The 19743-nt window shown below is 42.4% G+C and overlaps 2 protein-coding genes across 3 annotated transcripts; both read right to left on the bottom strand.

Moving 5' to 3' along the window:
- Positions 1 to 119: 119 nt before the first annotated feature.
- On the bottom strand, positions 120 to 13385 carry b4galnt3b (beta-1,4-N-acetyl-galactosaminyl transferase 3b). The gene is made up of 20 exons (XM_003967162.3): positions 12880 to 13385; positions 9951 to 10000; positions 9745 to 9828; positions 8728 to 8823; positions 7791 to 7881; positions 7602 to 7702; positions 7458 to 7525; positions 6983 to 7061; positions 6804 to 6870; positions 6552 to 6686; positions 6343 to 6452; positions 5917 to 6017; positions 5611 to 5684; positions 4095 to 5229; positions 3673 to 3932; positions 2579 to 2732; positions 2431 to 2503; positions 2183 to 2336; positions 1811 to 1937; positions 120 to 1593 (listed from the first exon to the last, which is right to left on the bottom strand). Exons 1-20 carry the CDS (start codon positions 13013 to 13015, stop codon positions 1482 to 1484), a joined length of 3207 nt encoding a protein of 1068 aa, XP_003967211.2. The 5' UTR covers positions 13016 to 13385; the 3' UTR covers positions 120 to 1481.
- Positions 13386 to 14363: 978 nt separating this feature from the next.
- Positions 14364 to 19535, bottom strand: fkbp4 (FKBP prolyl isomerase 4). 2 transcript variants are annotated; one of them, XM_011606962.2, is made up of 11 exons: positions 19145 to 19535; positions 18617 to 18761; positions 18399 to 18541; positions 18183 to 18303; positions 17775 to 17931; positions 16853 to 16943; positions 16674 to 16757; positions 16409 to 16594; positions 16138 to 16281; positions 15538 to 15633; positions 14364 to 15445 (listed from the first exon to the last, which is right to left on the bottom strand). In XM_011606962.2, exons 1-11 carry the CDS (start codon positions 19241 to 19243, stop codon positions 15347 to 15349), a joined length of 1365 nt encoding a protein of 454 aa, XP_011605264.1. In that variant the 5' UTR covers positions 19244 to 19535; the 3' UTR covers positions 14364 to 15346. The 2 variants fall into 2 exon arrangements, with proteins under 2 accessions (XP_011605264.1, XP_003967212.2); XM_003967163.3 differs by having other exon boundaries at positions 14364 to 15448; positions 19145 to 19534.
- Positions 19536 to 19743: the final 208 nt, after the last annotated feature.

Genomic DNA, 19743 nt, shown 5'->3' with positions numbered 1-19743 from the left:
GGCTGCTTCAATAAAATATCATTCTCATTTCAGTCATTCCAATTAGCAACTGACTCAGCTCCTTTTTATAAAACTGTTATATAGAGATTAACCCATAAACGCAGGGGTTGTATCAGAAGAATTGTCACAAATATGGCTTTATTTACTCCAAACATGTTGAAAGTTAAAACTAGAACGTGATGACAAAAATATTCCTCAGATATGGCAAAGTAGGATAAAAAAAAAAATCTTCCTGAGAAACTACAGAAATAAGGGAAAAGTTAACTTCCAGCACAGTCAAAAAGATGAGGTATAAAAAAAAACCCAAACAGGTGGAGGTGTAACTCCAATTTACCATTCAGGTTCCCCACAAATCAAACTTTGGAACCTTTAATGCTTTAGACTTAAACAATGGTGAACATTTAAATTCACCAACAGTCCCAAATAGTGTTTTAATTCCTGCAAATTTCAAGTGAAATGGATGGAGGTGTAACTTCAAATTCAATATATTACAAAAGGCACAAAAAACTATCAAAGCTGGAATGGGACAAATCAGACAACACTACCTGTTTAAGGTAAGCTCATATTTCAACCACATTCAGTCTGTATGTACTGATGAGAGCAGTAATACAATGGAATGGAAACAATATGTTGCCCACGGTTACGTCATTCAACAGTTACCGGTAAAGGACATAAATAACAGTAAAAGAAATTATTAATATTTGCCTGTCAGATTGAGCAAGCAACCCTGCTAATGCAGAGATAAGTAGGTCTCCAGGTTTATCATTTTGGTGACTGGCAGTGCACAGAATACCAGAATCATCATCTGAAACATTAAATATTAAATTATTACTCCATTTTATTTCCTTCAGAAAAGGAGCCCTCAGGGGCCCCAGTACCTGAAAATCTGAAGTCACAACAGAAGGCACAATGAATAAAAAGGCAAGAATGCTACGCTGAGGTACTCCTATTTGAAACATTGTTCTTCTAAAATTGAAAGAAAACACCCAAAATGGAAATAATAAATATGACATTTAGTAGGGCTGTGTTTAAATTTACACTAGGCAGTCAGACGTTTCATGGCTATCAAGAGACTTTCCCCTCCACCATTTAAGACTCGTGTGCAAGACTGATCTTTATGGTTTAGTAGGCTTGTGTGTACACATCCTTGGAGTGTGGCCCATTATTCATCTTCAAAATGTGTCATTTCCTCACTATGAATCAGTCATGTACACGCCAGTACTGTCACTGTCACACGCTTTATCAGACGTCGACTCCATCAACAGTGTACAAACCAAAGTAAACTGTGAGCACATCAGTAGTATTTCTTTAGCAGGCGACAGAGAGCAGAATCCAACCCTACAGTGCGCCACCATCTCAGTCTTTCAGCAGGTATTATCATTAGCAGAGGGGACTCCTGATCCAGCTGTAAAGTGCTCAGGTATCAGTGGCTGGAACCACGGCGACTGTTGTCATGGCGCAGCGGCAGGTGTGCGACGAGGTCACGTGCGTTTGGGCAGCAACCGCCGGTTCCACATGCCACGCTTGGAGTGATAATGGTGGAAGAAGTTCCTTAGGTAAATCCTTTCCACCTCCATACCTGCCTGAAGGATCCTGCAGCACAGAGGAGATGACAACTGGTATGAAGGTTCAGCCTATTTTCGCTCATTTTATTTAGATTCAGATTTAGACGACCACAGGTAAATTCCAGGCAGGTTTCTGATGCTACACCTATACTTAAAGATTAATTCAAAATTACAGGCTTTTCTTTGCCGAGACAAATCAACAAATAATACACATCCAATATTGTTATTGCTTTGTAGGAATATACCTATCGAGGAGTTCCCAGTCTTCTCCACCCCAGCGATCTGTGAATTCACGGGTGTTCATTCCTCCCACTTTGTCAAGATCTGACTTGTAGATCCCCAGTAGACCAAACCCGTTCACTTCCCAGTAGCCTGAAACACAGAGACATATTTCCATAACATTGGCCATGACACTTCTAAATCAATCCTTTTTTAAAATCACCTCACATCAATTAAAACTGCTTATAGCACCGTGTTCTTTTGTCATTTTTCTTCAAACAATGCACCTCTTTGTTAAACAAAGACACCATCTCCAGACAAATTACACCACCTATAAAGAGTTCTTCTCATCTCTTTATTTTTGTTAAAATATCAAAACCATCCCCCTCTGCCTCTACCTTTGGCCTCTGATGGCGTCGCGCCGCAGTCCAGCCTCAGCACGATCGGAGCAAAAGCCATGTATCCCTCCACACAGTGCTTCCTGATGGTATCGATGATGGAGGGAGGGAAGTAGATGTGAAGGTCACACAGAAACACAATGCTGTGGTCATCCTGAGGATGAGGACACACATCTATTTAGGCTCCAGTGAAACACCTGTGACTTTCAACCCTAAACTGCCTTATTTCCGTTGGCTTCAACACTCACGTTTATAAGGTCGATGCCTGCTTGCAGACCAGCGGAGCGCTCAAAGTTTCCACTCAGCTTCACATACTCGTATCTGAGCGATACGCAGGTGTATTAACCGGATAGAGGTACTTTTGCTCCAGGACAAAAGGGAATCGCTTGTACGTACCTGGGGAGCGAGGATTTCTCCAGAGCCTTCCTCACATCCATGTCAGTGCTGTTGTAGTCAGTGATGATGAGGTTAAAGTTGATGTCTCCAGTCACTCGAAAGAGCTGCTCCATGTCAGTAATCAGCTGCTGCACCCACCGAGCCTGGTTTTTAACTGACGCAACAAAGATCAATCGTTTATTTAGGAATAACGCAACTGGAGGCGGCTTTATGTCAAGCGTTGAACAAAGCGCTTCCTCTGCTATGCTTTCACATCTGGGTATAAGAGCTAAAGCCCCTGATGGTGGCGCTATAGACCAACTGATAAGAGACTGACGTCACATTACTTATTAGGTCCAAGTGAAGAAGACCATACCTTCCTAAGAGAATAAACTAATGTTCTTCTAGACCATTCTATTAGTCACTTGTTTGACTTTTAGAACACTAAATGTCAAACAAAGGATGACCAGGACAGATGGGTCAATTCACCTGTCTTACTTTAATCACCAGATTTCTTTAGTAAATTTCACCACCATAATCAACAATTTGTTCCTGAATGGAAAGAAAACTTTTAATTTATGCCTGAAATGCACTTAAAACTCAACATTTACTTCAAGGATTGCGTAAGCGTAATTGAGTATAGTTGAAATGGTGTCAGAACATTTATTAACTTCTGCTTCTTATTTATGACGCATCGTAAAAATGTGATAATCAAGCACACGAAGGGCCAGTCCTGATGATTAGGACTTAGACTGCTCTGGATACAGACCATAATGTACAGAATTTATCATGACCACACTCGAGTCAACGCACGCTTCCTGTCAACCTATAGATCCTCTCATGATGTAATGCAGATGGAAATAACAGCGTGCTGGTTTGCTGTGTTACACACAGCAAATGTCGTGTTAGTCATGACTGTGGTTTGGACAAATGCACTCACACACACACACTCACCGAGTGTGTTGTTCTCGATGTTCTCTTTGTTTAAAAACCACTAAGCTTGATTACTGTTATGTCAGCAGCTATCAACAGCACAGTCTATTTAACACTAAACACTAAAATTAAACAGAAGGTAAGATGCAGATTGTAACAAACAAGGTCTCAGCTGGGTCTACCTGGCACTATGAAGTGGACCGTCGCAGCCGGATACCAGCGGAAGCCCACCGGATTGCAAAGCACCTGCTGTGGCTTCACTGGTCCAAAGCCGAAATCCTTTCCGGGGTGCCTGCTGTGGCGAGTCAGAGCGTAGATGTAATGTGACAGACGGAGCAGCTGGCCGCGCACATCTGTCAGTTCCAGCTCCAGCAGGTATCGGCTTCCCTGGACGCCATCTATTCGCTTCACCACGTTAACTACACGGACCAATGTGAACTGCCTGCAGGGACCATGAGAATGAAAAATGAAGGTGAGGTGTGCTGCCTAACCCTCGTGCATGCACTCTGATTTGTTTCTATAGTGAGTATCAACAATTGGGCATGCTCAGTGACGGTTAAATGTAGTTTTTAGATTAAAAGATTACCATAGAATGTGTAATTACCATTTGTGCTTTTCATTAAGTTTTTCCACGAACGCCTTGACGATGGGCAGAGCATGACTGGCTTCGAGGAGCAGGTTGCCCGAGACGTTGCACCGCAGGTCGATCCAATCGGATCGATGCGCCTGAAGGTCCAGGTGGTTGACCTGGAATGTCTGGCTCCAGTTGACATCAGTATCAAACACAGGTGGGGGGGTGGGGTCCTCTTCCTCTGTGCCTTTGAAGTCATCTCCTAGTGACCACACAGAGTCTCTGCCACGCTTCCTGTTTCCTCTTTCGTTTAAACCCCCGTTATCTCCCTCCTCTGCCCATGCTTCAAGGTCTTCATCTCTTGGCTCTGACCATTTATTCCCATTTTTTTCTTTATCCATCATCACTGGATTGCGGATGCCGTTTTCCACATCCTTCTGTAGAGGCACGTTCATCTCGATCTCTTTTTCCCTGAGGTTTTTCCTGGCATCTGTGTCCCTCTGAATAAAGCTTTCACCTGGCTGAGCTCTCTTAAGATTGACAAGGTGCTCCTCTTCCTCCTCTTCAAGCTGAGGACGCTTGAGCTTCTGCTGGGCTTCTATCATTTTCTGGGCTCTCTGGACGTGATGCTGTCTGGGACTGAGGCGCTCTTCTGCTCCATTGATATGATGCAGCTTATTGCCAAATGCTATCACTGGTTTTGGCTCTTTTGCTGTCTCTACCTTTGCTCTTTTCGTTTGTCCAAAGCTTCTCTTAGGTTTTAAAGGCGCTATTATTTTAATCTGGTCCTCTATATTCACCCTGCTGGGGTTCTGTTGCAGGTGCAGGAGGTGTTTTGAAGTTGGTAGTATGGTTGACTTCACAGGCTTGGCAGGCCTCTGTGACTCAGGCTGAGGTTGTGAGACATTCTGAGTGACGTTAGTCTGCTTTTGCCTCTCCTGCCATGTAGGCCCTGCACCAGTGGTGTTCTCCAAGGTGCTTTTAAAGTCATTGGTAAACACGGAGAAAAGCCTCCGCCTTCGCCTCTGAACATAATCATCATAGTCATCACCATAATCTGGAAAATGTGCATCGTCTTTCTTCTCCGGGCTGAGTTCTTTTTCTCTGTGATAGACGTCATGGGCATAATCGCCTTCTAGCGCCGACTTCCTCCTTTGGAAACCAAAATCTAAGATTCACCACAAGAAGTGAGCGAAGCATTAAAGCTTGACACACATTACTTTTATAACCTTAGACATTATTTGCTCTGTTTAAAACTGAGATTAATAATGAAACCATTCAAAGGCAGGTATAGCTCATAAATTGGTCAACTTATGAATTGTATAAAATACTTAACTCCTGTAAATGCTTTTTAAAGGTAAAAGTTTGGGAGGGAATAAATCTTTGATTCCCTGGTCTAAGGAGCTGACTTTTTTATTTATTTATTTTTTTGAAACTCAAGCAAGACATCAGGTCCTGGATGTCTTGTGAAGGAAAAATGGATTTTGAACCCTCCAAAAACTGAGAGGTTTGACAAAAAAAGACAAAGAAGACAGAAAAGTAAAAATACCCCGGAGTGACTTTCCTTTTCCCTGCGACGGTTTCTCAGGACGGTCTAATCTCATGTATCTGGAAAAACCAAACCTGAGGAGCAAAACACAAAACATAATTTAGATGATAAAAATGTCAAGGTTTAGTTGACATGTGAGATTAGATGTGCAAAAATAACTTACATTTTCCTATATAATACGCTTATATGTAATACACATATTGCCCATAACTAAAGCTAATAACTGCAATGCGTTGGTTAAGTCCGATTGGCATCTGCTCCGACAAACTCCACCTTTGGAACCAATAAAAAAATTCTGTGGCTCACATCTTCATGTAGCTGGGGTTCTCTGGGTAGAAGCAGCTATTCTCCGTTTCCATGTGTGTGAGTCGCGTGAAGTCGTTGGGGTAGATGTAGGACATGTGAACCTGGAAAATCAAGACAACACATGCTTACCGATTGTTAATAAGTGCTCCTATAATCAACATCTGAACAATATAAATGTTTTTACACCAAAAGAGCAGAAGTAAAAGAAAACGTTCATGATGCAACAAAGCATATTTTTGATCTTTCAGTACTATATTTTATGACCCTAACCCTAATTTTATGGAATGTGTGGTTTTCAATGTGTGAAAAGAAGACATTTGGCATGGGTGCTAAATGAATGACAGTAAGTGTGAATCAATAGCCTGTTTTCTAAGCATGCAAAGTGTAAAAAAAAAAAAAAAAGGAATAAACAAAATAAATACATACAAATTGTAGTCCTTGGTAGCGCTGCAGAGGAAAGTCTTTAATTGTGTAGCTGGGTTTGTACACGCAGTCGGGCAGAATGCCTTTTAGGAAGCTGCTGTCAATCAAAGGCACTGCAGACAAACAATGATTTCAGATTACGTGCAGTTTTTCGGAAGGAAATGTGCTGTGCATCATCTTCATTCTCTGCTGGATGTGAAACTGTCTCACACCCTGGTAGAGAGAGTCTCGCCGGTCTTCCCGTTGCGCGTCTGTTGTTGGACCCTGCTGTTTTGCGGGGGACTGTCGGTGGCTTGCAGTTGTCTGTGGTATGTGGGCAACATCAGTCAGCAACAGTGCGCTCTCATCTGCGGGAAAGTCAAAGACAACAGGAAGTGGCGCCACAAAACGTCAAGTTCTTATATGCTGTTTTGCTTTTGAATGAATCAGATTGCAAAACTGTGTGTGGACGTTTGTCGACTTACCGACATATAGGGAGATGTGCTGCGAGCTAATCACCGTGAACCTCACATCGTGATAAAGGAGCTGCCACTGTGTGAAAAGATAAAGAACAGCATCGCTCTTGAGGCATAAACACAAGAGATAAAAGCAGCACAAATTGAACGGTGGAGACAACTGGACAGCAGCGAGCCCAGCCACTCACTGCCACTTCTACATGGTCCGTCCCTCTGTCGTTTTGCTTGTGAATGACTTCAAAAAAGTACCTCCTCTGCATGGACAGCCTGTCAAGACAGTAAATGAGTCAGTTAATGAGTCATAGATTATAGTAAGGCCTGAGGACCCATAACTGTGTGTTTGCATAGCACCGTTTTGACACAAATCCAATTTAAGGGCTGAATGTCAGCCCAGACTACAGAAACAAAAAACTAAACCAAGTTCCATGTTGAGGGCGGGTATATCACCACAGAGAAGACATTAGAGGTTCAAGTGATTTTTCTTGTTGCTCAACCACTTGACAGCAACCTCACCCCTTATCTCCCCTATATATTTTTCTGTGGATCTGTGCAGTGACAGATAGCACAACGAGTTACTGTTACCAGCGATGATGTGTTCTGTGTCACTCGTGTTGCATTTTCCGTTTAAGTACTGATGACTCAACAATAAAACATTCCACTCACAAAACTGGTTTAGAGGTTTGGCTGGAGTATTTGGTGAACTCCCCGGCAGCTGACCATTCTGCACCGGTCTATAGGAAATGTAAATATTAGGACTGAATCATAATAGTCAGGATGGAAACAAAACAACGCCCGAGTGGAACATACTTTTCCAACATATGCCAACATCTCTACATTAAGGGGAGAGTCATCTGTGCTCAGCCACAATTCAGAGTTGTCATCAGAGCTCAGCGCAAACACAAATTCTCCTGAAAGGCAGAAAATCTGGAGATTAGGATAGAACGGGGAGGCAGAGCAGCTATAATAAAGAAAAAATGGGGAAATAAATCAACACACCATTAGCGTATGGATGTAGATAGCCAAATATCCTGAGCCCGTAGTTGGTCCACTGTGGAGAGACAGCCAACTTCTGCACAGTTGTCCGGGACTGGAATTAAAGCCAGAGATCAGCCATGCTGTTGACACTCAGCGAGACATAAGCAGCTAGGACGTAGGTGTAGAATGCACCTCTGAGTGAGAACCCTGCGAGCTTGTGTAGGGACACCCGAACGCATCTCAATGCACCCAACTCTACAGTAAGACACTGCCACTATTCTTCTTCTTATTATTATTATTATTAATACCTGTAATTCTTAATAATATTGTGGGCTAATTTGAAAGGTTAGACCAAAAATGTGATGTACTACACAAAGCCCATTCCTTACTTGAACTTACTTAAAATAAAGAGGTTTATGGGAGGCTAAGCCAGTTGAATCTGGACTCCAACATCAACTGTTCAGTTCTACCCTGTCAGAGACACGGGGCTAATTCTCTAATTGCATTTCAACCATTTTGCACACACTTAATATTATATATTCTGATATGTATATTCTTCAGATCCTCTCTATGTACAGGTAATACAAAAAGACTTTGTCTATCCATTTACCTTGGATTATTATATATATATTTTTATATATTTTCTATTCTTATTTTAATTATTACTTATTGTTCTTTTTCTATCCTTGCATTTCTGAATGTCTTTTCCTCTGTGTGTTCTTGCTGCCGTTGCGCTGTAAATTTCCCCGTTGTGAGACGAATAAAGGAATCTAATCTAATCCCATTATAAGCCTGTCTGTCAACTGAAAGCTCACTCAAATGAGATATGTAGCATTGAGACAAATTCTTTTTCAGCCTGCACATATTTGAAAAAATTCAAAGATTCAATGCAAAGCTGTCAGCGAACGGTAGCGAGCACATCGTGTCTCTTGGACAGGCGAACAGGCGTTCGACTCACATGAGGATAGAGCGGGTAGTGCATGTTCCTGCGGAGGTCGACAGCAGAGCTGCCACACCAGTCCTCAAACACGTGCAGATTCGCTTGTCCTTTGTACTGCAGGAAGTGGAGAGGGGGGAGAGAGTGTTGGTTCTGTGGTTTGGCTTTCCCATCAGCACCAGAACAATTCACCATCTGGTTTCAGCACTCAGCAAACAAAAACCAACAAACACACACTTCCTCCAGTACAGCACCACTTGACAGAACAATGAGAAATCGTCAAGGTCACATGACCTGTGTCATTGAACAATGCTTTTTGGAACAGAAACCTGCCAATGGAGTTTTTCCATGTATTTTTTCCTGAAGACTTATTAAGTCATTTTGCTTTTTTTACACAGAATACCAAATTTATTTATACTGGCAGAAATGATATCAATTCACTCATTAATTAATTAAATATATTCCATCCCTTTTGAAAATAATAAGACAATATTTGGGTAAATTGACCTGTGGTTCATCACAACACTTGCAGCGCATATAATCTGCATTTAAAATTTTTCTCTTGCTCAAGGAAATATGTTTTCATGAGTGGTTAAACTGAGGGTTAATTTTTAATATGACCCCGAGTAAAAAAAACCCAAAAACATTACATCGTTTAATTATTTAACCAGCACTTCGGCCATGTCTGGTCAAAGACTTCTTAAGTGGGAGTAAAGCCAAGAAATTCAGCCTTTAAATTTAGTATCTAGATGACCAATAACTAACGGACACACAACTGGGATTTCTGGGACATGTTCTACAAACATAAAATAGGAGGTGCAGCAACTGGCAGAGGTGAATGTGTGTTTAGTTTGGTGTGAATTAGATGGAAGCTGCTGAAGCTCACTCTACTGCAGGAAGTAGTGTGTACACAGACAAAATGGGGCAGTGGGGAGGGGATTTTGCAAGCCCAGGCAGGTTATTCAGAGTTCACAAAAGGTAAGAGTTTCACGAGCGAAGCAGAGTCTCTCACACACACACACACACACACACACCCACCTCTGGTTTCCAGGTTTGTTGAGCATTAGTAAACCTCCAAGCAGTTGAATCCTCCACAGAATTCACTGGTTGGCCCCTCCTGACCTGGAAACACACACACACACACACACACACACACACACACACACAGAATCTTCATCTTGTTTTCCATCACCTCCCTGTACAAACACTTGCATCACTATATTTGTTAATAGCGCTGCCCCTACCCCTTCATCGGCCGTGGCTCGTCTCCAGCTGCTGCTGTCAGAAGTCATACCTGAGGAAGCAAAAGAAAACAGGGCAGATCAACACGGGGCAGGGACAGCAAAAACATTCAGTCGCCGAGCTGAAAGATGGCATTCAAAATCAAATGTTTGCTAGCTTGGCTTCTTCACACAGGCAAAACAGTGACCTCCCAGGCTGAGCTGTGAAGGTAAGGGCACAAAAACAAAACCATCGCCATTAGTGCTTTGTGCCAAAAATCATGAACAGTCCTATAAAAATGAATTCACTTGTGGCTCTGCGTGCCGGGGAAAACGATTTCTATTCCCGGGACGACAAGACGCGCCATTTCTGCCAGATTTGTGTTGCAGGAACAATGACGCTCAGTGTCCCCACGGAGTTCTGCCCACTCCCCGTTCCGAGCGAGTGCAGATGACCCCTGAATGTGACACCTCACAGTCACAAGCTCTCAGTGAGCCGCCAGGGCAGAAGTCCCCGAAGGAAAGGAATTGCCATTTCTTTAACATACTCCCTTTCAAATTACAGGGTGCCTTTTAAGAAGAGAAGCTCCCTGGACTTTAACGAGCCCGCACTCTCGTTGGGTGAGTTGGGGTTACACTGCCTGTGAAATCCAGAGTCTGTCATTATCACCAGGGTGGAGATCTCAAAACACACACTTTAGACACAGGGGGCTAATTTTGGCAACCTGTGTAATACTAGAGCAGCACTTAAGAAAAGAAAGACAGCAGTATTTTTATCTCAAACACAGATGTTTCCATCTTGCTTGCTCACATTTCTCCTTTGTTTCTGGATATTATTTTAGTTGTGGGATGGGCAAAGGCTTAATTATTAGAGGCCCTTGCACATGTTGGGAGTTAACAATGCAGTTAACTAGAATCCATCTGAACTCTGTCTCTCATTTAACAAGTAAATAATTCTTCAAAAATGTGGGAGAAAGTGGAATTAGGAATTGTATTAACTGCAGCACATCATACCTTACCAACATGTAAGAAAAAAAAGAAATCCAAGAACAGACGGTATAATGCACTTGCTCCTCTACGCTTTAGAGTTTATGACCAGGTCACTTTGCTTCTGCGGCGTAATAAGGAAACCTCAACTTCTGCAGGCAGAACACCATAAATATGTAAGAAAAACTAGGCCTGTCCCAATGTTGTAGACTGATGTAATTTGCTAGGTTATTAGTCTGGCATTTTCTTTATTTTAGATCACCTTTTGAATAGGAAATTAGCAATACTCTGCACCTGATGCAGCCCTGCTCTGAAAGTATTTTTCCAGATTGGAGTTGCTGGATTTTGCCGGATTTTGCCTGCAGCGCACTGGCTATTTTTCCTTTTTTTTTTTTACAGGACACTGCTGCATCCGTGCAAAAGATGGTTAAAAAAACAAACCAATACATATCACATGTATTATATTGAGCCATTTGTTGGCCATATGTAAACATGTGATGCTTGGTACACTGCCAATGTTTAATCAAAGCCCGAGTTTGAAGACTCCCTAAAACACTGATATCTTGACAAGGATGTGCAGAGCATACTAGTCATACAGCCATCTGGGTCATGCCAGGAACTTCATTAATGTTTTTAAACCACATCGCCAGATGCACAATATACACTGACAGATTTGAAAAAACCCAAATGTTTCAAGCAATTTTAAATGTGCCAAAAATAAAATCTAAATTTAAATGTTTTTTTTCCTCCACTCCTAAATCAACAGAGCGAAAACTGAGACTGGCAGACGATTCAGAACCGTGAGGTCTCCACAAAATGCCAAATAAACTCTATGTTGATTTAAAAAATGATGTGCATGTTGTGCCTCACTGGAACCAAACACCTTCACATGCTGCAAGTTCTGCTCAACTCCCACAAAACACCCAGAACAGTGCCCACAACAGTGCCTTCATTGGCATTTGTCACACTTTGATCCAGTCTCTCGTGGAGTCCTTCCCACTGTGATGTGGGGGCTGCAGCCAAGGAATGTTTGAACACTGTAGGTGAGCTCTCGAACGCACATCCCGGGCATGTGTTTGCTTGTCAAGCTTTGTTCCAAGGCGCTTGTGCCATGTTTTGTTTTTAATTCCTCCCTTGTGGATTAAACACCAAATGGCACATTTCCTGTGTTTTTACCCTCACCCGTGGCAGTGCTGCGGTGCGTCCCATTATCTTTACTATCGGTTGAGAGTGTCATGCAACAGATGTTAGTTTAGGGCGCAAACACTTGAAAGCAAAGGGCAGGATATTTAGTTACCCGGTGTGAGAAGTGACTTCCTTCTGTGTGTAAACCTGCAGTATGACCTCCCCCAGCCCCTCTATATTTGGCATTAAAAAGCATTTTTGTGGACATTGGCTTAATTTAAATGTGGCCCTAACGTCGACGAACCTCTGGTGAAGTCAACTGTTGCACGCTGGTTTAGAAATGCATTAGAAAATGGTGCTTGTGAGTTTAGACAGGTGGGTTTAGTAATGCACACAAAAAGAGCAGCACAGCTGTGGTAACATTGTGCAACATTACATTAAAAGCAATACAAATGTGTCATTTGAAACATCTGATTCCATCTTAGAGTAGTTGCCTCAACAAAATTAGAGATAATGCGACTATGCGGCCTTCTGAGATTTGCTCTAAAGATAAATTTGGTTATTGAACATCTCATTTGAGTAGTCAAAGGGTGAAAGAAGTGAGCTCAATGCCCGCTGGCCTCTTTCTCCTCCGATGGTGCGCTTAAAAAAAAGACAAGACCAACCTGACGCCTTATTATTTATTTATTTGTGTCCTTCGATGTAAAAATAAGATGTTGTTTGTTGTGGGTTGCAATAGTTGCACTAGGGGGTCTGCGCTCGCTAAGCAGACTAAGCGATGCAAGACTTTGAGAAAAGTTTAGGCGACCAAACACTTGTTGAGCGAGGAGCTCCAACTTACTGGTGTCACTGCTCCACGCTTTGGAAGCGACCATCTCATGGTAGACGGCGGCGAGTCCGGCCAGTAAGATCGCCAGGAACAGAAGATGTCTGGTGTTCCGCCGCAGTTTCTTTAAGGGGAAGAAAGTCGCCATCATCGTAGTTTTCGGGTGAAAGCTCCTACAGGGTCATCGGTCGGATCTCCAGCGTAGTTCTCAGGAGGGGACCGACCCCCACCGAGAGCGCGTCCGCTCGTTCCCAATGGATGCGCACTACCGGCGCCCGGGGTATCCACCACAGGCGCGGCCCCTGGTGGCTTTCATCCCACAGAAACCCCGTCGTGACCCGGTTTATCAGGCCCTCGATGCTGCGGGACTTCGCTCATTCGAACTCTGCCTGGGCTTTCCAGCCGTCCCGACCTCCACTCTGTTCGCAGCACTTGTGAGCGTGCACGAAGATGCACGAACACCCAACAGAAGAGTGAAATCTTACACCGCCTTTACTCCAAGCAACTTCTTGAAAACAAGCGGAAGATACCGGAAACAAGACAGATCTGCCTTTAAAATAAAGGCACGAGGGCTACTAGAACAAAACTAGCTATCACTTACGTAAAAATTACCTAATATATTAAGGGTCTTCACGAGTGAAAATAATTTATAGATGATCCAGCAATTGTAAACACAACGTAATATTGATGTCTTTAAACCAATGTCCTTTATTTTGAAATCAAACGGAAACACTATTTGTTTACACTTTTACCTCAAGCGCTGAGATTGGAAGGAGGCGGTGAACAAGGGTGGCAACGAGCAGCATTGGCAATGGAAACTGCTTACAATTAAACTTCGATCTTTAACACATTTTATAGATCCTCTCTTTTCCTCCGGATGATACACAGTGATACGTGATCGTTGTCACGTGGCATTTGACTATTACGAGTTGTTAAAAAACCTATTTTAAGCAAATAACGTGTTCAAAAGTGGTTATGGTTATTGTCATGTTTCTGCACATGCTTCTATATAGGACAGCATAGACACAAAAGGCCCACCCTCTTGGTTTGAGTGCTGTGAAAATAAGACAAGTCCACCTGCTTGGGTAAACTACACCCAAGCAGGTGTTCCCAGAGCTCTCTGTTCCTATTGAGCAAGTAATATTATCAAACTCAAAAGTCACAATGCAAAGTCGGTGGAGCCTTACAGGTTAATAATTGATAAGCACTCCCCCTTTGTTTTCACCTACAGAGAACAAGTAGTGCTGGGCAGTAATCGCACCACAGAGACCACGGCCGTAAGATGACACCGGTGTTCTTGTGGGAGCTGTTGGATCCCATCCCATCCTGTTCAACCTGCTTCCTACAACTATGGGTTTACAGCTAGACTTAATAATGCGGACAGTGCCGTTTCCCTCAACTCTTCTGCCTGAGCACGTTCTCTTATGTGAACAAACTGTAATTGAGCACATTTTAGAGAAAAGGGTACTTTGATTAAATAAAAGGAATATTAGTCTCAATCAATCTGAAGCCATTTATTTTGCCTTTTTCAGTGCAGACCGGACCACCCAACAGTTAACGACACCACCCAGCAGGACCCCAACTACAAATTAGTCCCCAGTTTATTTTTCTGCCCCGTTCTACATGTGCACAGAGAGCTGAAATCCTTCTGAATCACCCCGCCATTCACATTTTGTAAATAAATGACAACACAAATGTTCATACGTGTACAGTTGAAAAAACGTAAATTAAGACTAAGAAGCAACTGTTTTATTACTTGAACAGATCCAGAAGAAAAACTCAAAAAACCCTTTTGAGTGGTAGAAGTACACATTCCAGTTAAATGGTTGTTTCCATCTAAGAGCAATACACGAATCACAATTAACAACACAAAAGAACATTTTCTCCCTCAGATAAAAGGTAAACAGTCCTTTACACTGCGGCCTACAGGGGGAGCTCCAAACCTAAGAAGTCAGCATCTTTGAATTCCACCTGTGCACAGTGCTGCTACATACCTACTTTTTGACAAGTGCACTCAATTAGAGGCACAATGCTATCAGAACTTCAACAATTGATCAACAGGCCCATAGAAGTACTGAATGGGTGGCTTAAAATGTGCAGGGGTGGAGATGGGGACAGAGCAATCTGAATGAACTAGCCCTTCATGGGTAAGAGTTTGAAATCCTGCCCTTGATGCCTTTTCCTACCCAGGATCACTGAAAACTTACAAACACTTCAAAGCTGTGTGTGTGTGCGTGTGTGTGGGGATTTTAGAGGGTGGGTTGGGAGTGTGCTACAAAAGCAGTACCACAGAGCTGCCAACTGGGGAGACCCCACCTGCCTTAACAGCCACAGTGAAAAGCCCAGAAACAAAAAGCACACCCAAAAGCTAGTGCTCACGACGACGTGCTTGAGCCAACATCCATTCGCAACCTTAAACACAAACAGCTGAAGTTACAAAAGTCTATAGAACAGATTAACCGGGTGGTTTCCAAAGCCTCGTCTAAGCCTTGGTTTTGCTTGCAACTTCCTTCTCCGTTTTGTCAATCTCCATTGCTTCCTCCCTTTTCTGCTGGTTGTCAGTCTTCACCCTCTCCACATCCTTCTGTTCATTAAAACAGAGCCAGAGGATTAAATATATGTCTGGAATCTTACCTGTGAGCTCAGGTTTCAAAGAGTAAAAACAAGCGTCACCTTTAAGTCCCTCTCTGCAAATATTTCAAACATGTTGGCATAAATAAGTTTGTCCTTCAGGTGCTGCTCCCTGATGCGTTTCTGACAAATTGACACCTAGCAGAGAGGGGGAGAAGGCAATGAATAATCAAGCCATTTGAGTTCTTCATTCATCATCACAACTCAAAAAGCACATCAACTTTAATGCTCTAATCAAAAAGAACTAACAAGTGAGAGGCTCCTGTGTAGTCTTGGGTGACATCTAGTGGTGACAAACCAGAATGCAGCGGCTACAGTTGGTGCAGTAGAGCAGCATGCAGTCTAAATTTTAGTTTTTATGCTAAAGGTAAAACTTCTTTGTAACCATTGAAGGGGATAGTTACTCCAGAGTGAATGAAAAAAAGCAATTACAATATAAGTCAATATAAGACAGTGGACCTCTAAACGATCTAAAGGTGACATTTGTTTGATTCTCAGGACAAACGAGACATTTCCTAAATCAATATGCTGCCTACAACTTACTGTTGACCTGGGGGGTGGTTTAAAGTCTCTTTTGGATCCAAATTTAAGAGACATTTGTGCTTCTTCTGTTCATAAATTAATGATATCTGGCCTCCCTACCTGGCTCCTGGCAGCTCTATTAGCAGGGTACAGCTCAACCACTTGCTGGAAGCCATTTTTGGCCCTGTCAAATTCGTTCAAACAGAAGAGTGCCTCCCCCCTGCGGAACAGAGCTTTCTCATTGGACTCGTCCAACTCCAGGGCCTGAAAACACAAGCAAAGTATCCAAATATTGACGATCGATAAGAATGAGGAAAAAAGATATTGCCAGCATCTATCCTGGTCCACATTCACATCTCCTGTCTTCTCGTGCCCTCCATGAAAGCGATACCTGGTCACAGTTTTCCAGAGCCTTGTTGGGCTCGTTCATCTTGAGGAAGCACATGGCCAGGTTGAGATGTGCAGCCAGTCGCAGTGCTTTGGCTTTCTTCTCATCCTCTTCCGACAACCCAGATTCATGTTCCAGCCATGAAATGATCTTTTTGTACTGCAACGCCGCCTGCTTGTATTTACCTTCCTGAAATAAACACACGCAAAGTGTGAAAAATCAACCCCCTTCATTCATAAAATCTATAAAAAAATGTATAAATACTAACCTTAAAGTACTGTGTTCCTTTCTCCTTGACAATGCAGCTTTGTTCCAGTTTCTCTTCCGAGTTCATCTCCCACGATTCTTTGGTCTTATTAAAAAACAAATATATAAACGACACAATACATTTTGACATCACCAGCTATTAAAAAAAATGGACCAACTTATTTGTTTTAATTTCCTTACCTTTTCAAAGGCATTTAGTTTAATTTTGTATTGCAGTGTTGCTCCTCCAGGAATGCCATAAGTGGCATTTCCTGCATTCCCAAAGCCATACCTGAGAATTAAATGCACAATTCAACATTAACTAGAAATTTTTACATCACTGCTTTACCCAGCTGATATTAAAGCACAATAACCAACACATTCCCATTTTTTAAAGCCCGTTTTTGTGGATTAAAGTTGCCTCTAATGTGATAAGAAAAGATGGGAAGTCACAGACTTTGTACCCATCTTCAACACACTCATGCTGAGTATCTGTTGTGTATTTTCCCTCAAGGAACAAATTTGGCTTCATATGAGCTGTTCTTGGGGTATTTTTGTAAAGTTAAGTCTTGTGATACATGATTAAGATTAAGATTAAGATGTACTTTATTCATCCCCGTGGGGAAATTGAAAATTGAAATTGAATTGAATTTGAATGATGCATAGACAAATATGAAAAGGGTGTTGAAAACAATGACATTCCACATACAAGATTTACAAGGGATGGATTTTTTTCCAGTTAATTGTATATGTGAGAGACGGTACATATATGAGTGCAGACCATCCCAGGCTCTGTTATCTTCAGTTCTTTTGTCTAGCTGCGTTTGTTTGAAATCCAGGGTTAGCTTAAGCCCCTGGTTGCAGAGCTAACACTGACATGACAACTGTCCATTCCTGTCCACAGTTTATAAGGAAAAATATAGCAGTGGTGCTTCCTCACAATATAGAGAATTGGAGTTTCCTGAATCAATACTCAATTTTAGAAAAAAACATTTTAAATACTGTTGCACCCTAAATTAGTGAAGGGGAATACTTCAAAACAAGCAAGAAGAATTTGTGAAGAGCCTTGCCATTTGTTAAAATGACACTATCACCATGACAGCCAGGCTTAAAGCAAACATACTTGGGTTTAATGGTGAAAAAGGACTCCTCTTCCTGCTCCATAGCTGCAATGGCTTTTTCTACTCCAACTGGCAAGCCGTGACTCTCCCCATCACCCACCTCAAACTTCAGTTCTCTCTTATCAAACACACGGCCCTCCCAGGAACCCTCCAGAGTCACTGAAGAAGATGAAACGTGTGTTTAGCTTGTCCAAATATGCCTGTTGTCCGAGTCACATTTCTTTATGCGCTGCAGACACCCTATTAATAGCTGGGTCAGTTAAATACACAGCATGATATAATTCCAGTGTAACACTAGCTGTAAATGCAATGGAAAGAAGATAACTGTCTAAATTCACAAATAACAAGACTCCTTGAAATCCACACACAAAAATAAAAAGTGCAATGAGCAGTTAAACCAAACATGGTACCGTCAACTGTTGCTCCTTCATTTGGCTTGGAATACCCTTGTCCTTTGTTGAGAGTTCGACGGATGATTCCTCCGTCCTCATCTTCGGTAATGTCATCTCCTTTAAAGTCAAACAGTTCTATCTACAAGTGCACAAAAAGGTAAAGGTATTACTTCATATCCATAAAATGATTAGTGTGACACGCGTTGTAACTGCCTGGATATTGCTGCAGCACACCTCAAAAACAAGAGTGGCGTTTGGGGGAATCTTGGGTGGGCTGCCTGCAGATCCATATGCATACTCTGCCTTACAGATGAGCTGGCACAATTCTCCAACTTTCATCGTGGCCACCCCGACGTCCCATGCCTTTATTACTTGACCTGGGCACAAGGAGGGATTGTTATTACCATTGGCAATAAAGGAACATTTCAATTATAGTTTCACATGAAACAAACCTTTGCCCAACACGAAGGAGAACCAGTCATTTCTCGACCTGCTGTGGTCAAACAGTGTTCCGTCCAGAAACCTGCCCTCATAATGCACGAATACTTGGTCTCCAGTCATGGGCAGCTCCGTGCCTGTGCCTTCCCTCTTCACCAGCTGGAACATGTGCAGCAAAGCGGAGGTTCATCCAAATGAACAAAGGTTATAATGAAAGACATTCGTTTGTGCCATTGGAGCACCATTTATTACTGTTGCAAAGGTTATAATGAAAGACATTCGTTTGTGCCATCGGAGCACCATTTATTACTGTTGCGTTCATGCACCTGCCCTGCACGGTAGTAACGTATGTACAGGAGATTAATAACTTTTATCACATCATTATGTGCATATGCATATCAGTGATCTACAGGTTCCATTAGTCTTAAGGTTGTTTTTTTTTTTTTTTTTGCAATACAAGATTACAGAATCATCTAGAAACAAGCATACTTGAAACACCGCGCAGACAGCTAAGCCTGAAATCGACAGTGCACAAAACATACCTTCAAAACCCCTCCGTCTTGCTTCGGTGTCACGTCCTCTCCCTCTATCGGGGTGCACTGTGGTCCTTCAAGCTTCATCTCGTCTGCAGTCATTGTCATATTGAAAAACCTTGGCTAAAGCTAACTTAACAGCAAAGCAGCACCCTGGCCGAGAAAAACACTAGCAGGCTAGCTAACACGCGCAGATTAAATATCTCCACCGCTCTTGATTATTAAGTAAAATAATGACGGCCAACTCCTCTGACAATGCACGGCCGTTGTACGTCGCTCGGGCTTGCTCAGGAGCAGGACAAGGGCTTCTGCCCAGACAGCTTCAACTCCACGTTGTCGGACAGTCCAGCGTCTGGCAAGCACCTAAAGAAGGGCAGAGAATATTCCAGACATTCAGAGAGGAAACACACTGACGACACACTCAGTGTTCGTTCGTTCTTTATACCTGCTTCTCCCGGATGGTAGTGCACATTAAAAAACAAATCCGTACCTAGTTCCTGTTTTCAGTCATATCTTTTAAAAGTCTATTTATTCCACAATATATACAAATAGAGAAATATTATTTTAGCTTTACCCTACCAATTAAAGGAAAAGACCTAAGGACGTAA

Source organism: Takifugu rubripes, chromosome 9 (genome assembly GCF_901000725.2).
Source record: "Takifugu rubripes chromosome 9, fTakRub1.2, whole genome shotgun sequence".
Classification (NCBI taxonomy): domain Eukaryota; kingdom Metazoa; phylum Chordata; class Actinopteri; order Tetraodontiformes; family Tetraodontidae; genus Takifugu; species Takifugu rubripes.
The sequence above is the reverse complement of the archived record's forward strand: the minus strand, read 5'-3'. Positions and strand labels throughout refer to the sequence as shown.

Coding starts and splice junctions, on each gene's coding strand:
- b4galnt3b (XM_003967162.3), bottom strand. CDS start 13,015: ATGATGGCGACTTTCTTCCCCTTAAAGAAACTGCGGCGGAACACCAGA. Junction 6,871..6,982: donor CGGACCATGTAGAAGTGGCA/GTGAGTGGCTGG, acceptor CTTTTCACACAG/TGGCAGCTCCTTTATCACGA. Junction 3,933..4,094: donor CTTAATGAAAAGCACAAATG/GTAATTACACAT, acceptor TGGTCCCTGCAG/GCAGTTCACATTGGTCCGTG.
- fkbp4 (XM_003967163.3), bottom strand. CDS start 19,243: ATGACAATGACTGCAGACGAGATGAAGCTTGAAGGACCACAGTGCACC. Junction 18,762..19,144: donor AAGACGGAGGGGTTTTGAAG/GTATGTTTTGTG, acceptor CACATGTTCCAG/CTGGTGAAGAGGGAAGGCAC. Junction 15,449..15,537: donor TTGCAGAGAGGGACTTAAAG/GTGACGCTTGTT, acceptor TTTAATGAACAG/AAGGATGTGGAGAGGGTGAA.